The following is a 17782-nucleotide window of genomic DNA, read 5'->3' on the forward strand; positions in this document are numbered from 1 at the left end:
TCTTCACGGAATTGTCATCAGCTACCCTCCAAATACCTTTTAAAACCTTCAGTTACCTGTACAACATTTTTAATAGGTTTTTACCCCTATTGACTGGCGTACTGAGTCACTTTCCACCATTTTATTGCTTTCAAAAGATCTCATATTAACATTAAGGTTTATGGGTCATTCTTAATAAATTAGCAGATTCTACCATTACATAAGTTTTAAAATAATTAAGATTTATTAAATATGTTTTTTTTTCGTAACTGGATTGAGATAGAGCTATTTTCAAAAGAAATGTTAGAGGTCAAGCTAAATATAAAGTATTTTTCTCGTAAATTCAAAGAAATAATTTGTATAGTCTACGGGCGTGATACCACGGACTTGACAAAGTGTTTTTATTTCTGATGTCTATGTACGTAGGGTACATAAAATATAATGTGCATTATTTTATTTTATATTAAGTTAGCAAGAAACTAAGTTAAACTTTCCTTTTTATTTTGTTTTAATCAAATATAATGTTACTTGTAAAATAAATCACGTCCGTGGATATTCTGCTACGTCCGTCGAAAACAATAATCCACGGACATAACGTCCACGTATGTGATGAAAAACACCTTACTAACAATCTACACATCACATTTTTGAGGTTAGAAAATGTTTTGGCTGTGGAATATAATCAGCTTTGTATATTTTAGTTACAGTGTGGTCCTGTTTTAAAATAAAATATAAAGTTGCTTTTAAAATAAATTACGTCCATGGAAAATAAGAATTCACGGACATGACGTCCACGGACGTGACGAAAAATACGTTACTAACAATCTACACATCACATTTTTGAGATTAGAAAATGCTTTGACTGTGAAATATAATCAGCCTTGTATCTTTTAGTTACAGTATGGTCCTAAAATCTAAATCTAAAGTTACACTTACTTTTTTAAGTGTCCACAGATGTGACAAAAGGTCTTGACGAACCAGATTTCACCAAACAAATCCTGTTGAAACCAAGCCTGTTGAAATAATTTCACTGATGCGTTTCACTGTTTCACAATTTGTTTGGTTTTATGCTTGCCTCGCCATTTGTTAAACATTTATGGTAATTTAATATGTGTGCGAATTTTTAAATTTATTGAGAAGGTCCACGGACATGACAAATATTTTGTGAGAAGCTTTAAAGCTATATAAATTAATAGCTGATGCAACTAAATTAATTTTACATCTAGGACAGATAATAGAACATAAAAACAAATCTTTTATCCAAAATTCGTTTTTGTTATTTCTGTTATGTTGTTTAAAACAGACTTTAAATACTATTCACTACAGATGTGTCTGTCCACCGATGTAATAACTCACGTTCCGTGGACAAGATAAAAACGCAAAAAATTAAGCTTTTAAAAAATATATGGATTATAACGTATTTAACACATGGCAAATCTACCGATACAAAAAAAGTTGAAAAAGAGAAATTTTTATAATAATAAAAAGTACTTTCTTCCTATTTGATAAGAACAACCCTTATATTTCAGGAGTGATGTTAAATAACCATAGCCCACCTTCCAGTACACCCTTGGAGCCGTGCAGAGTAATACCGTACATGAACGTTCCAGCGTTAAGAGGAATATCATTGACTTCTAGTTCTGTAGCACTTACCAACTACGACAGGCTCACCACGACGCCTTTTTCCCAACAAGGAACGGCATTCTCTGCTATCAATTCAGCTTTTATATCTGCAGCACACCAGGTAAACATCGTAAGTTTTTAATTAACTAAACACTAAAAGTTTACCAAGTACTAACACAGATGTAATGAAATATAATTTTCTTCTTTTGTTGACAGTGTGGCGTTATAATGAGCTTTTAATCTATGTATGTAGATACTTTTAATTTCCTTGGAAGATCTTTGGTCAGTGGTATGCCTTTTTTAATATGTTGTTTTAAATAGGTCCAGATAGCTGTTTCATTCTGCAACCCCTTGTTTTAATCTTAACAGTTTTTTGAAATTATCACATGATCTATATTTTATATTATCTATATCTTCTTCACTTGTGAAAAAGATAAGTGAAAATTATTCACTTATTCATGCTTCTATTAGGTGCGCGGGTTCAACACTTTCCTTCATGTTTCTTTTCTTTCGACCTCATCGTCCATAAGTTTTAACAAATCTTAGAATTGGACTTTTCTTCAGGTGTTTTTTATTTTATATTAGCCAATGACAAAGTAGAGGGTAGTAATTTAATTTGGCTAAAACAGTCTTCTCCTCTAGACTTGATTGTTTAGAATCAACGAGGTAGGCGTATACTTAATAATACAGATATACCTATGCAAAGGAGCATCCTATATCCAAAATTTGTTATAGTACATGAGAAGAAAGCTGTCGTATACCTAATTTTAATAGGTGATCTAAAAGGTGTGGTTAAAATATAATATATTCATTGTTAAATCCATACTTTGTCCAGACTTTGAAAAGGCATTTGATAAAGTTCAGCATAAAAAGCTTGTTGGCATATTGACAGTCGTGATATGAAAATTATATCTAATCTATATTGGAATAAAACTGCCAAGGTAAGAGTTGATAACCAGAACACCCGAAATATCCAAATACAGAGAGGAGTCAGCCAGGGCAGCGTATAGCACCTATCAAATTATTTTAAAAAACCTTAACCTTAAGCTTATTAAAAAATTATTTGTATTTGAATGACGTGGTTAAGTTTTCGGCCCAGGTAGATATTAATGAATTTTAAAAATGAATAAAATTTTCAATTTAGTTGCAACCCGAAACTGCAGTCGCATTATATTTCTAGTTCAATCAGAGAGTACAGCAAGAATCTCTACCGGTTTCTGGGCTTCTTCGCCGCTCATCAGAAGATACATATGCTCTTCTCTCTGAATGAACCAGGATAATACTCATCGTGCCGTCACGAAATGCAATGAACGAAATGGTAGGGATGCCCTAGCGACATCTGCTAGAAAAAGTTTAAGTGTTTAATCTAATATCACACAAAATGATATTTAAAATACCATTTTATATTCTACACCATCCGAGGCTTCTAAAAATGCAAGCCATGCGGATTCTGAGACTACAGGAAGGTGAGGCAATTTTACAATTTATAATTCACATCCCATCTGCTCAGGCGGTAAATTTCCAGCGAGAATGGTTCCCTTGGGCAAGCCGCACACCAACGAAACATGAAACAAAAAACATGAAACATGAAACGTAAAACACGTTTCATGAAAATTAAACACGGCTAAACAAATCTTGAAGTCCGCCTACCAATGAAACGAGTCTGATTCATGCTCAAAACACATTTTTCTTTTCGGAAAGTTTCATAAAAGGCCGGACGTCTATTATTAGACCGATCAAATAAAATTACCATACATGTAAATCAAAATGTAATTCCGTACAGGTTGGAATAAATTTTTTATCAAAGTTTAAGTCCAAACAAAAGATATTTTCAAGAAAGTATACAGGGTGTTTCATTGGGAAAGTAACATACGTTAACTATAGAAAGAGGACACTTATGCGATCTCAAAAATACCATACTTAATGGATCTTACTCCATTAATAACAAAGATACTGGGTGTTTTATCCATTTTGCCATTTTCTTAATTGGTTTATAACTTTTTAACCACACTGTATATTTATTTTATATTTGGCACGCAAATATCAATTAAGGCGTACAATAAATTAATTTATTTACAATTGTAAAAAATCCAGGTCCGGCTTAAAATATATTGGAAAAATTTTCCGACCCCAAAACAACACCCTGTACATTAAATTTTTTTAAAATGGATTTTTCAGTTGAAAAGAGGATGAAAAACTAAACTCAGTGGTATAATTTGAATTTTCGGCAAAATGATTTTTCTGGTGAAATTTTGAATTTGAATTCGGAAATTAAGTGAATTGCGAGAGCTCTAAGTAGAAAAAAATTGAAATACAGCTTACAACTTGTCAACCTCACTGTATATTGATTTTATATTTAACAAGCGAATATTCTTTTAGGTGTCCAATCAATTAATTTATTTACAATTATAAAAAATCCAGGTCCGGTTTAAAAAATATTGTGTAAATATTGCGACCCAAAAAAACACCTTGTATATTAATTTTTTTTTAAATAATTTCGCACTTGAAAAGAGGATGAAAAACAAAATTAGTGGTATACTTTGAATTTTCGACAAAATGATTTTTCTGGAAAAATTTTGAATTTGAATTCTGAAATTATGTCAATTGCGAGAGCTCTTGTAGAAAAAATTAAAATGCGACTTAATTTTAATTAATACCATTATTTAATCTAAATTGGCAAAATGTTAATATTTTAGTGTTTTTTTATTATGTGTGAAAAATAGTTCTTGGCGAATATTCTTCTTTAAATAATAAATAAATAATAAAGGGCCAATAAAGAATACATCACTTTAATCAACATAATAGCTAAAAATTATAACAAAACAGCGAAAATTTGCAGCATAATCACTATTCAAAACTAAAGTACTTATTCAAAATTACCACCATCAAAAATTATTTTTTTTATACGTAGGTACGGTAAATTTTTGTAGTTAGGTACCTAGCGTCATGTGTACTGTGTACTGTGTGTGTTGAGACATTGCAAAGTCGACGTCATTGTCTTTGCAAAGAGACGCTAATTGTATCCGAACGTCTGCGGTCCCTCCGGTGAGTACCGATCCCTCAAGGACAGAAACTATTTTCATTTATTAATTTATAATAAACGAAAAATTTCTGACCCTGGTGAGATTCGAACTCACGACCATTCGGACCTTTCGATCCAAAGGTAGGCGCTCTTACCACTGAGCCGCAAAGGGAGCCACAAAGTTATTGTTATGTGTTTAAATGTTAATATTTTACCAATTTGAATTAAATAATGGTATTTATTAAAATTAAGTCATATTTTAATTTAGTTTACTTTGAGCTTCGCAATAATTCACATAATTTCAGAATTCAAATTCAAATTTTTACCAGAAAAATCATTTTGCCGAAAATTCAAAGTATACCAATAATTTTGCTTTTCATCCTCTATTGAATTTAATATACAAGGTGTTTTTTTTTTCGTTGGAACATTTATACAATATTTTTTAATCCGGACCTGGATTTTTTATAATTGTAATTAAATTATTTGACTGGACACCTAAAAGAATATTCGCGTGTTAAATATAAAATCAATATACAGTGTGGTTGACAAGTTGTAAGCTGTATTTCAATTTTTTTCTACTTAGAGCTCTCGCAATTCACTTAATTTCAGAATTCAAATCCCAAAGGGTACCCCCCGTTAAGATAGGCAAAATGCCCTCACTCCCAGAATTCAATTTTATTATTTTTTTTTACGTTCTATGCAACTAAGAAAATGAGATAACGCGGATTTTTAGCTCGCCACCCCCCTTACCCCTCCACCCACAGCCAAAAACTTAGATTTTTAGATTTAATTTTTTTAGTTGGGTTGCAATTGATTTAAAAACTTCAAAAAATTCACACGAGTAGCTGAGGCTTTTACAAAACACGTCCATTTTTTATGGATCCATAGGTCGAGTGTACATAACCTCAATTTTTTTTTTAACTTTATTAAAGCCTTTAACTTTTTTTGGAGGGGGCTGCAGGTCCAATTTTTTTGCATCTTATGTATTTTATCAAAACTATCTCTCTGATTTTTTTCGGATTTTTTTGTCAGGTGCGCCATCTTGAAAAATCAAGAAAACTGTTTTTTTAGGGGGTTTTTGGGGATTTTCTCCATTTTATAGACTGCAACATAGATCAACTCAAGGTTTTGTTAATAGATTATATATAATTAGAAATAACTGAGTATATTAGGATATTCAAAAATTGGGCGAAACACTTTTAAACCCCCCAAAAACCATGCTTTTTTAAAGTTTTGTAAGGATTTTTGCGGGTCTAATTATATTTTTGTGGTCGATACAGCCTGAACATTTTTTTAATTTTTTTACGTTCTATAATTCCCCTATTCCCCCTCCCCCACAGCCAAAAATGTCAATTTTTCGATTTTATTTTTTTTTTTAAGTTGGTTTGCAATTACATTATAAATGTTATTCTGAAGCTATTTCTTTGTGACATTTTTGTAATTAACTATTTTAAATGGTCATTTTTTAGTTAAATTGTGGCTTATTTCCCATTTAGAATAGTTAATAATTATTAAATTATAAATTACAAAAAATTCACACGCACAAGCTGAGGCTTTTACAGATCATCTATTTTTATGGACCCGAAGGTCGAGTTTACATATGTATTATTATAACCTCTTTTCTTTGTTCTTTAATAGGTACGTATATTTTTTTGGTGATGGCTGCATGTCTATTTTTTTTTGTGTTTTGTGTATTTTATCAAAAACTATATTTCTGACTTTTTTCAGATTTTTCCGTAAGGTGAACCATCTTCAAAAATCCGAAAAACTGGTTTGCTCGGTGGTATTTAGGGATTTTCTCCATTTTATATACTTCAAAATAGATTAACTCAAGGTTTTTTTTATAGGTTATGTAGGTATAATTTGAAATAACTGAGTTTTTAGGGATATTTTATATAATTCGCTATTGAATAAACTTAAAAACAACCTGCTAGTTTTCACAATCATAAACTTGCCAGGATGACACGTTCCACAATTAAAATTACGTTTGACAATTAAAACTTCCCCTGTTTCCATACCTACATCAAAGTTTGTCCGACTAGACACCGTTAAACTATTAACATATTTTAAGCTTGCTATTAATCAACTTTTTTTGGTACGCGGGATCCAGGCCTAATATTTTTTGAGATCAATACAGCCTGAATATTTTTTTTTCATTTTTTTTACGTTTGATGTGTTTAAAAAATAAGCCTTAGCCCAATTTTAGCCCTCCTCCCTCTCAACCTGCCCAATAAATCATCATTTTTTCGTTTTCATTTTTTTTATCAGTATATCTGTTGCTCAGTTTGTCCTCAAGTAAACTACATTTAACAAAATAATTTCAAATTTTTGCAATATTTTTATATAAAGTAAAGATGTCATTGTGATATCTTTTAAATAGGATACAAAAAACAAAAATAAAACAGATTAATCAATTTAAGAAAAATACATTATTTTAATATATATCATACTTTTTGTCATTTTGTGAATCAAAACATTTTGTTCTTTGTTCATTAGTTTTGTATTTAGTAGGTACCCTAATATTACCTTACATTATACATATTCTAATTATTCAAACATGTTTGTACCGTCTACATAACCTATATCTCTGCTCTGCCTGTGTCATTTTGCTTCACGTTTACTGCCACGTAAAACACCATAAAAAGAATAAAGAAAGTATTACCAACAAATATAGAGCTCTGTAAATACTCGTAGAGTATTCGGAGAGTATATTCGTTGGTATTACACTTTACAGTTCTAAAGTCTTTATCGCTGTCTTCGTCTATTACAGGTATAACATCTGTATTGTCAAAGAGTTTTGTAAGATATTCTGCTGGCTTGATGATTTTTGTAAAATATCTTCTATGCGATAAATATTATATTATGGTAGCTACATGCGAACAACAGCCTATGGTTATATTGCCGTTTGCGCAACTCGCATCTACAACAGTATCGTTTAATGTTTTCCAAACCATCTTCGTTTGGCTCATAATGCAAATAGTCCATGCTGTATGCTTGTCCCCATTAGGTAAATTATTCCGATTCATTTTTTTGCACAAACTTACTCAAAAACAGGTCCTTATAACAAATCCACAAGGTGCCAGGCAGTACCGCGGTCGGAAAATTGTTTAAACAATTTTTTAAACGAATTCAAAAAATCAATTTTTTCACTTAGGACAAATTTGTTTTAGATTCTCTGGATCAACCTGAGCAAAAAAGGTCTCTTGTGATTTTTCTATAAAATTGACTGTTGTCGAGTTACATGCAATTTAAAATTTGAAAAACGCGAAAATGCCCATTTTCAAGGCTTAATAACTCGATTAAAAATTATTATTATGAAAGTCATACAGTGACCAACTCAAAGTTTTAAGCCCCCCCCCTGCAAGAGCCTGAAGAAATTTTGGTCGTTATTTTATTACTATTATTATTAATAATTAAAAAAGAGCGCTAAGCACGTATTGAAGCGGCCGTCTGCGAGAGAGATGAATGTACATGTACAATTGTACAATTCATTGTACGTTTTAAAAAAATATCGATTGGAAGTCAAAAATATGTTTTAAAAAAATAAACAAGGAATTTTGAGATTATATGTATTGTACACTCGACATACGGGTCTATAAAAAAATAGATATGTTTTTTAGAAGCCTCACAAAATTTTTAAATTAATTGCAACTTAACTAAACAAAAAAAAAATAGAAAAATTAACGTTTTTGTGGGGACAGGGGGAGGGGGTGGTGGGCTAAAAATGCGATTTAGTCTTATTTTTTAATCACATATAACTAACGTAAAAAAATGAAAAAAAAAATATTCAGGCTGTATCGATCTCAAAAAATATCATTAACCCGCAAAAACCCTTACATAACTTAAAAAAACATGGTTTTTGGGGGGTTTAAAGGTGTTTTGCCCAATTTTTGATAATCCTAAAATACTCAGTTATTTCAAATTATACATAATCTATTAACAAAACATTGAGTTAATCTATGTTGCAGTCTATAAAATGGAGAAAATCCCCAAAAACCCCCTAAAAACACAGTTTTCTTATTTTTCAAGATGGCGCACCTGACGGAAAAATCTGAAAAAAATCAGAGAGATAGCTTTTGATAAAATACATAACATGCAAAAAAATTGGACCTGCAGCCCCCTTCAAAAAAAAGTTATAGGTTTTAAAAAAGTTAGAAAAAAATTTGAGGTTATGTACACTCGACCTACGGGTCCATAAAAAATGTACATGTTTTGTAAAAGCCTCAGTTACACGTGTGAATTTTTTGAAATTTTTGGATCAATTGCAACTCAACTAAAAAAAATTAAATCTAAAAATCTACGTTTTTGGCTGTGGGTGGAGGGGTAAGGGGGGTGGCGAGCTAAAAATCCGCGTTATCTCATTTTTTAGTTGCATAGAACGTAAAAAAAATAATTAAATTGAATTCTGGGAGTGAGGGCATTTTGCCTATCTTAACGGGGGGTACCCTTTCACCAGAAAAATCATTTTGCCGAAAATTTAAAGTATACCACTGGATTTAGTTTTTTATCCTCTTCTCAACTGAAAAATCCGTTTTAAAAAAATTTAATGTACAGGGTGTTGTTTTGGGGTCGCAATATTTTTCCAATATTTTTTAAGCCGGACCTAGATTTCTTACAATTGTAAATAAATTAATTTATTGTACGCCTTAAATGATATTTGCGTGCCAAATATAAAATAAATATACAGTGTGGTCAAAAAGTTATGAACCAATTGAGAAAATGGCAAAATAGATAAAACACCCAGTATCTTTGTTATTAATGGAGTAAGACCCATTAAGTATGGTATTTTTGAGACCGCCTAAGTATCCTCTTTCTACAGTTAACGTATGTTACTTTACCAATGAAACACCCTGTATAATTCATATGAGGGGATCATTGTTTAAATAATTAAAAATTGGTAATTTTTGCACAAAATTTACTTTTTTAACTGCTGCGGTAATTCGTGTTTTTATTAAGGATTTTGCAATTTTTTTCTGCAAAGATGAAGAAACAGTCTTTTATAAGAAACTTACTAAATTAAATTTGACCCTTAATTTATTTAAATAATTGTAAATCAAAATTGAAAAACAAATTTCCAAAAAAATATTATTTGCAATATAAATAAGCTCTATAAAATATTTTGTTTTACAGAAAAAGTTGTGATATAATATCACTATAAATAGACAAAAAAATTGGTCGATAAATATTCAGTAGTTTATGAGATATTTAATTTGTTTATAAAAAATTACCATTTTTTCAATTGCAAAAACGCGGTTGTTACCGATAGAATATACAAGTTTTTAAGGTCGCATTTGTTTTGCTTTTATGTATATTTTCAAGAAATGTATTGACAAATGAAAATTTCAATTAGACACCCTTCCAAAATGGCGTTTTAAAATTGGTGTAATTTGTTTAAAAGTATTTTTTTTAATAACATCGCCAGGATTAAAATTCTTGAAATTATTTTTCGATATTCGTATTCTTGATAATATTTAACATATCCACAAAAGAATAAAAATTTTCTAGAAGCATTTTTGGTCGAGATAGCTTTTCCCAAATTAAAAATTCATAAATTGTTTATTTATCAATATTGAATTTAAAAGTATTTACGTGATTACATCTATTAACCTTACTACTTAACAATGTCATTTATAAACATAATCAAAATTGTAGAATATTTTGAAAAATGATGATTTTCGCAGCACCTTAATGAAAACTTTTTGTCTAAAAATTGGCGGAGGAGTAGTTTCCAATATCTCTGTTATGTTAATAATGGGCCAATTTCAATGTTTTCTTTTAATTTGGGGTAGTATAAAAATAATAACATCTGCATGACCCTTTTTTCCATAAATAATCAATAATTAGTTATAAACAATTTTTTTTCTCTAGTATTGTGATGTGATAAACAAAAGTTGGCACCAAAGATAATCACAAAAGAGTATTAAAACAAATTTTTATTTTAAAAATTTAACAAAATAGTAAATTTTTCTTAAAGAATCATAAAAACTTTTTCTTTGTACAAATTATTGGCAAAATCTCGCAAAGATAATGTGAATACAAAATATAATATATAAAAAAAATGTAGGACAACCTCTCTATAAATATATGTATATAAGTGAATAAAAATTAACAAATAAGTATATACACAATTTTTCGTGTATTACCTGTTAAAAATATTATAGAATTAAATGTAAAATACATACACAGTGAGCACGTAAAGGTTGGAATCAATTTATTTTCTCGAGAATGGACAATTTTGGAAAAAAATCTCGAAACAAGTCAATTTTTATTTTTTAATTACGATTTTTTGGCATATATATCATACTAGTGACGTCACCCATCTGGGCATGATGACGTCATCGATGATTTTTTTAAATGAGAATGGGGATTATGTGATAGCTCATTTGAAAGTTAATTCAATCCTCTATTCAGTAGTATAAACGTTAACATAATTATTATTACAGGGTGTCCAAAAAAATTTTTTGCATTAAAGGACATCGCACACATCTTATGGAAAATATAATGTCACTCAAATTCAATAAAATTTATACGAATAGATTCGTTTTAAATTAACGGTCAAATCTTATCATTGCGCCAACTCTTAATTATGATTAATTACGGCGCAAATTGCAATTAAAGTTTATCGAAATCACATTTTTGGAGTCAGTAAAACTGTCAGTTACAATCACTATTGCTCTGGGTGCTATTCAAAAGAGCTTAAACCCCGCTGGGCCTAAGCGGATTAGTGAAACTAATCCGCTGATTTATAGAGTACCGACAATTTGGGTATTATAAAATATTTTCGCTCTCTCTAACTTATGTACGTATCCATTTGATTTCAGATTTATTTATATCAATTTCTGCTCTTATTATTGAAAATATGGAGTTCGCGCAATGATAAGATTTGACCGTTAATTTAAAACGAATCTATTCGTATAAATTTTATTGAATTTGAGTAACATTATATTTTCCATAAGATGTGTGCGATGTCCTTTATTGACATAAAAAGAAGAATGTATGTAATTTATTTAATTCAAAATACATTTTGCTGCTTTCAGAAAACAGAAAAAAATGTTTATTTGAAAAATAATCATCACTTTTCGTTTAAATTAAATGTTGAAACTGTCAAGAGGCAGGTGGGTGGCTGCATTAATATTGAATTTAAGCAAAAAACAATATTTATTTGTTAAATAAACATTTTTTTCTGTTTTCTGAGAGCAGTAAAATGTATTTTGAATTAAATAAATTACATACAATCCTCTTTCTATGTCAATAAATTTAATTCAAAAAAGTTTTTTTGACGCCCTGTATAAATATTTATGTTAATGTTTATACTACTGAATAGAGAATTGAATTACCTTTCAAATGAGCTATCATTCGACACCTATTCTCATTTAAAAAAATCATCGATGACGTCATCTCGCACAGATGGGTGACGTCACTAGTATGTTCTATATGCCAAAAAGTCGTTATTTAAAAATAAAGTTTGTCCTGTTTCGGGATTTTTTTCCAAAATCGTCAATTCTCGAGAAAATGAATGTGTTCCAACCTTTAGGTGCTCACGTTATATTTTAATATTGTACAAAGCAAAAAGTCTTTAACAAATTTTTAATGCTAATTCAGTATTATTTTGTTAATTTTTTTATAAAAAATATTTTGTGTCAATTTTTATTTATCACATCTAGAGAAAAAAAATTAAAAAAAAATGTTTATAACAAATTGACGAATATTTATTGTTAAAAGTTCATTTAGATGTTACTATTTTTATTAGCTACCATAAAATAAAAAAAAACATTGAAATTGGTCCATTATTAACGAAGATATTGCAAAGTACTACTGCACCACCCTTCATGCAAAAAGTTTTCAGTTAAGGTCGCTACGAAAATCTTATTTTTAAAAATATTCTAAAGTTTGTAACCTTATTGGGCTGCAGCCCGTTGAAAATAAATAAATAAATAAAAAATTTTAAGTCTATGTATAAATGACATTGTTAAGTAGTAGGGTTGATAGATGTACTCACGAACTTTAAAATGTTAATATTGATAAAAAAACAAATTATGAATTTTTAAACTTGGAAAAGCTATCTCGGAAAAAAATGGATCTAGAATTTTTTTTTCTTTTGTAAGTGTGTCAAAAACTATCAGGAACAGGAGTATCGAAAAAAAATTTCAAAATTTTTAATCCCGGTGATGTTTTAAAAAAAAACAAGTTTTAAACAAATTACACCAATTTTCAAACGTAATTTTGAAGGGGTGTTTAATTAAAATTTTAATTTGTCAATACATTTATTGAAAATGTACATTAAATTTAAAAAAATGAGACCTTAAAAACTTGTATACTCTATCGGCAACAACCGCGTTTTTGCAATTGAAAAAATGGTAATTTTTTATAAACAAATTAAATCTCTCATAAACTACTCAATATTTATCAACCAATATTTTTGTCAATTTATAGTGATATCATAGCGCAACTTTTTCTGCAAAACAAAATATTTTATAGTGCTTATTTATATTGTAAATAATATTTTCTTGGAAATTTGTTTTTCAATTTTGATTTAAAATTATTTAAATAAATAAATTACGGGTCAAATTTAATTTAATAAGTCTCATATAAAAGACTGTTTATTCATCTTTGCAGAAGAAAAATGTAAAATCCTTAATAAAAACAAGAATTGCCGCAGCAGTTTAAAAAGTAAATTTTGTGCAAAAATTACCAATTTTTAATTATTTAAACAATGATCCCCTCATATGAATCATATACTTTCTTGAAAATATCTTTTGTCTTGACCTAAACTTTAATAAAAAATTGGAGGTATCCGAATTGCGTCCAAAATTTTGAGGGATTTTCAGGTAATATTGCTAATGTGTTTTGTATGGTCAATTGCGTTCCGTTTCTAACAATAAAATTTAATCCTACACAGTATTACCTGGGTTTACAGGGTTTATGGGGGATTTCATTCAAAATTTAAAAATTATTGTTTGTCTCCACATCCTAATATTTTTTTGTTTGTTGAAACATTAAAGCGCATTCAAACCGATTCTTATATATTCTGTTAAACAAAATATTTCTAGAAATGTAGATAAAGCTACCTCCAGCAAATATATTTTTCTCGAACAGAAAATTAACCAGTATAACAGGGGTGAAATTTCAAGATACAATTTCGTTAAATGTGTTAGTTATAAATTCGGTGCTTTTTAATATAATATATTATATAAAAATAAACTGTTAGTTGATATTACGTTTATTATACTATTTCCCTGCTTACCTAATATTTATTAAGCTATCCTCTGACCGCAATTGGTTTTTGCTAATTAAGAAATGAAACGCAATTCGGACTAGACGTTATCGTTGGCCAGGTAAGAAAAATATTTGGGACGCAATTCGACGAGGCCCAAGAAACGGAACGCAATTCGGACTAGGTAGACGAAAAAATTTATTCCAACCTGTACGGAATTACATTTTGATTTTATTTTATTTTATTGGGCTATATTTGTTTAGCAGTGTTTTATTTCCATGAAACGTGATTTACGTTTCATGTTTCTTTGATGTGCGGGCCTGCCTAAGTACTCAAATAGAGTAAATATATAAATTTGTATGAATTTATTCATTTTTAATGAATTTAAATTATATAAATATAAATATATAAAATTGAAAATGTTTATAAACATTTTCAATTTTTTGGAGTATTATCCTAGTTCATTCAGGGAGAAGCGACTGCAGTCTCGGGTTGCAACGAAATTCAAAATGTTTATTCATTTTTAATTTATATATTTGCTCTATTTGGAGTACTACGGGAACCATTCTCGCTGGAAATTTACCGCCTGAGCAGATGGGATGTGAATTATAAATTTTAAAATTCCCTCATCTTCCTATAGTCTCAGAATCCGCTTGGTTTGCATTTTTAAAAGCCTCGTATGGTGTAACCAGAGAAGGTTTTCTATTGTTTTTAATCTGGTAGGATATAAAATGGTATTCACCTCTCAATAAGTATGTTCACCTCTCAATAGTTAACGATACTACTCAAATACAAATGACTTTGTTAAAGGATTAAGATACGATTTCTAAAATATCTTGAAAGGTACTATACCCACTAGTCTACAATGACGTTTAATTAAAGGAACGGAACAATCTCAGACTCAATGGAAGGTATATCTATCACTGGAGAAGTTTTGAATAACTTACGTTTTGCAGATGCTACAGTAATACTGACCGATAACAACAATGATTTACAGAACGTAATGCAACGCCTTAGTCAATGCTGTCATGAATACGGACTGAAAGTGAATTTAAAGAATACTAAATACATAGTCATGACTAAATTAGCAGACGCAAATATCCAGTGGATGTTTTAATATACTCACTGGCGGATCCAGGGGGGTGTCACGGGGGTCATGACCCCCCCCCATAATTGTAAACCCACTTATCCTAGGGTTGGTAAGACTAAGTGACCTTGCATCTGAGAATAGTAATTAAATCGCCCTCAAGACCCATGACCCCCCCCCCAAAACAATTTCTAGATCCGCCACTGATATACTGTAATAGAGAGCTTAGATATCTCAGTGACAGATAGCCAGAGTGAATGAGGAAATTATCCCCCAAGAAGGTCCAAGATTAAAGAAAAAAAATGTTGAAACATAAAAATATATAAGCTGGCATGAAACCATGGCCAGACAAATTTAACCCAATAAACCCGTTAGTTAGGAAAATTAAGGGAACTTATTGCATATAAGTTACTATTTATCTTTTATGTAGTTTGGGCTTGTCTTTTTATATCTTTTAGTGCGCGTTTCATTGGTAGTTCCGTCTCCAAGGGAAATATCTAGATCCGCCACTAGGATCTCTAAAAATATTTAGGAATATGGATAACATCAAATGTATACAAATCCAAAGAAATTAAGACACGTATTGAAATAGCACGTGCATGATTCATTAAACTTAAAAAAGTTTTTTGTTGCCGAGATATAAGGTTAGAACATAGCCTAAGAATACTTCGATGTTACGTGTTTTCTACTCTTCTTTATGGCTTCGAAGCATGGTCACTAAAACAAGTGCATCTCAATAAGTTGGCCGCCTTTGAATTTTGGTGTTACAGAAGAATCCTACAAAGATCATAGATTCAAAAAATGTCAAACATGGAAGTACACTAGAATAGAATAATATGAAATGAAACGGAAATAATTTTAACTATAAAAAGACGAAAACTTGAGTACTTAGGACATGTGATGAGAGGACAAAAATACTTACTATTACAATATTATGCTAGGCAACATTCGAGAAAAACGAAATGTGGGAAGACGAAGAATATACTGGCTTAAGAACCTTCAAAAATGCGGTAGTGCAGAACTATTTCAAGTGGCAGTTAACAGGGCCCTAATAGCCATGATTATTTCCAATCTTCGATAGGAGATGGAACTTGAAATGAAAGAGAGTCCATACTACGTACACTTTAGAAATATTTTTTCTATATACAGGGTGTTTCATTAAGAAATGTCCATATCGTAACTGGAGAAACCTTAGCACAAAATACGAAGAGTTAACCCAAAATACTTAAATAAAATATTCTTTCTTACCGAGATACATACTGTTTTATTACAAATGTTCTAAAATGATTTTCGCCCATGGTTAAAGCACATTTTATTATTTTTTGTTCAAACTTGACACACATTTTACACATCTTAGGATACACTAGTGTTAAAAGATAGTTTTTCGCTGTAATCAGAGGCGTGCTGTAGGGATATATACTTCCTTTTCGCCCCTTTCCCCCCTTATAATCTACGCCACTGTCATAATAATCATTTCAGCATGTTTTTTTGATTATTCGTTAGTTTTTACGTAAATATCATCCATTCGTCTCAATGCGATAGAGTGAGTAATTTTAAGTTATTTTTTAATGTAATGGATTCAATAAGATTATGTATAAACACATAATCTTATTGAATGTAGTTTAAAATACATAGGCTTATGGAATCGATTATCTGTAAACGCAAATAACTTGAAAACTACTTACTTTATCACAATGAGACAAAAAGATGATATTTATGTAAAAAGTATCAAGGAATCAAAATAAACATGCTAAAATGATTAAGACAGTGGCGTAGATTGTGAGGGGGAAAAGGTGCGAAAATGAAGTACATATCCCTACAGAACGCCTCTGGTAACAGCGAAAAACTGTCTTTTAAGACTAGTTACGGTATCCTAATATGTGTAAATTGTGTCAAGTTTGAACAAAAAATATTGGTGCTTTAACAATGGGTAAAATAATTTTAGAATATTTGTAATAAAACACTCTATCTCGATAAGGAGGAATATTCTATTTAAGTGTTTTGGGTTAACTCTTCGTATTTTGTGCTAAGGTTTCTCCAGTTACTATATGGACAATTCTTAATGAAACACCCTGTATATAGATACATGTATAATGTATTCATGCAAAAAATGCATTTTTAAAATATGTTTTCAGCTTTCTTCTCTTGTACGTGACTGTATAAATATTGAAAGGTTCTGCAATGTAGCGGTCTGGTATTAATAATTATCATCATCAATCAGCCCTGATTTTTCCATTGTTGAACATATACCTCATCCAGATATTTCCATCTTTTTTCTGTTTTGCGCCTCTGCTACCCAATTAGTCACAATTCTTTGAGGTCGTCGGTCCATCGTGTTATGAGGTCTTCCTCGGCTTCGCTTGTTTGCCTATAGTCTCCATTCATACAATTTTGTAACGACCTGTCGTCTTTCATTCTTGCAACAAGTCCCACTCATCTCCATTTTTGTCTTCACTCCGGTTCGTCTACGAACTTCCTCGTTTCTTAGACTACTTCTTAAGCTTATTCCACGCACTGTTTTCTCCATAATACGTTGTGTCATTATTAATTTTTTCCACTGATGTTTTTGTGAATGTTAAGGTTTCTGCTCCCTATGTCAGGACTGGTAGAATGCACTGGTTGAAAGATTTCCTTTTTAAATGGATTGTGACATTTGTTTTAAACAGGTCTATATTAATAATGTATACTTTTTTGAAATCATTAAATAAATTTATAGATAAGTACTATATACCTTTTTTAATTTTTCGAATTAAACAATAAAGCCCTAATTTTTCAAAAAAATATTGCATGAATATATACACAAAGACATAGTGTCTTGGTAAACAGTCGGCTTGAAAAATATATTTAGTCAAGCTGA

At 30.2% G+C, this 17782-nt stretch overlaps 1 protein-coding gene across 1 annotated transcript in view; it reads left to right on the plus strand.

Moving 5' to 3' along the window:
- The window catches only part of LOC126893042 (short stature homeobox protein-like), a 113765-nt gene that overhangs the window by 90051 nt on the left and 5932 nt on the right, over positions 1-17782 (plus strand). The window contains exon 6 of the mRNA XM_050662982.1: positions 1509-1723. Within this exon, the coding sequence (XP_050518939.1) occupies positions 1509-1723 (215 nt within the window). The remainder of the gene's footprint in view (positions 1-1508; positions 1724-17782) is intronic.

Source organism: Diabrotica virgifera, chromosome 10, assembly GCF_917563875.1.
Source record: "Diabrotica virgifera virgifera chromosome 10, PGI_DIABVI_V3a".
Lineage (NCBI taxonomy): Eukaryota > Metazoa > Arthropoda > Insecta > Coleoptera > Chrysomelidae > Diabrotica > Diabrotica virgifera.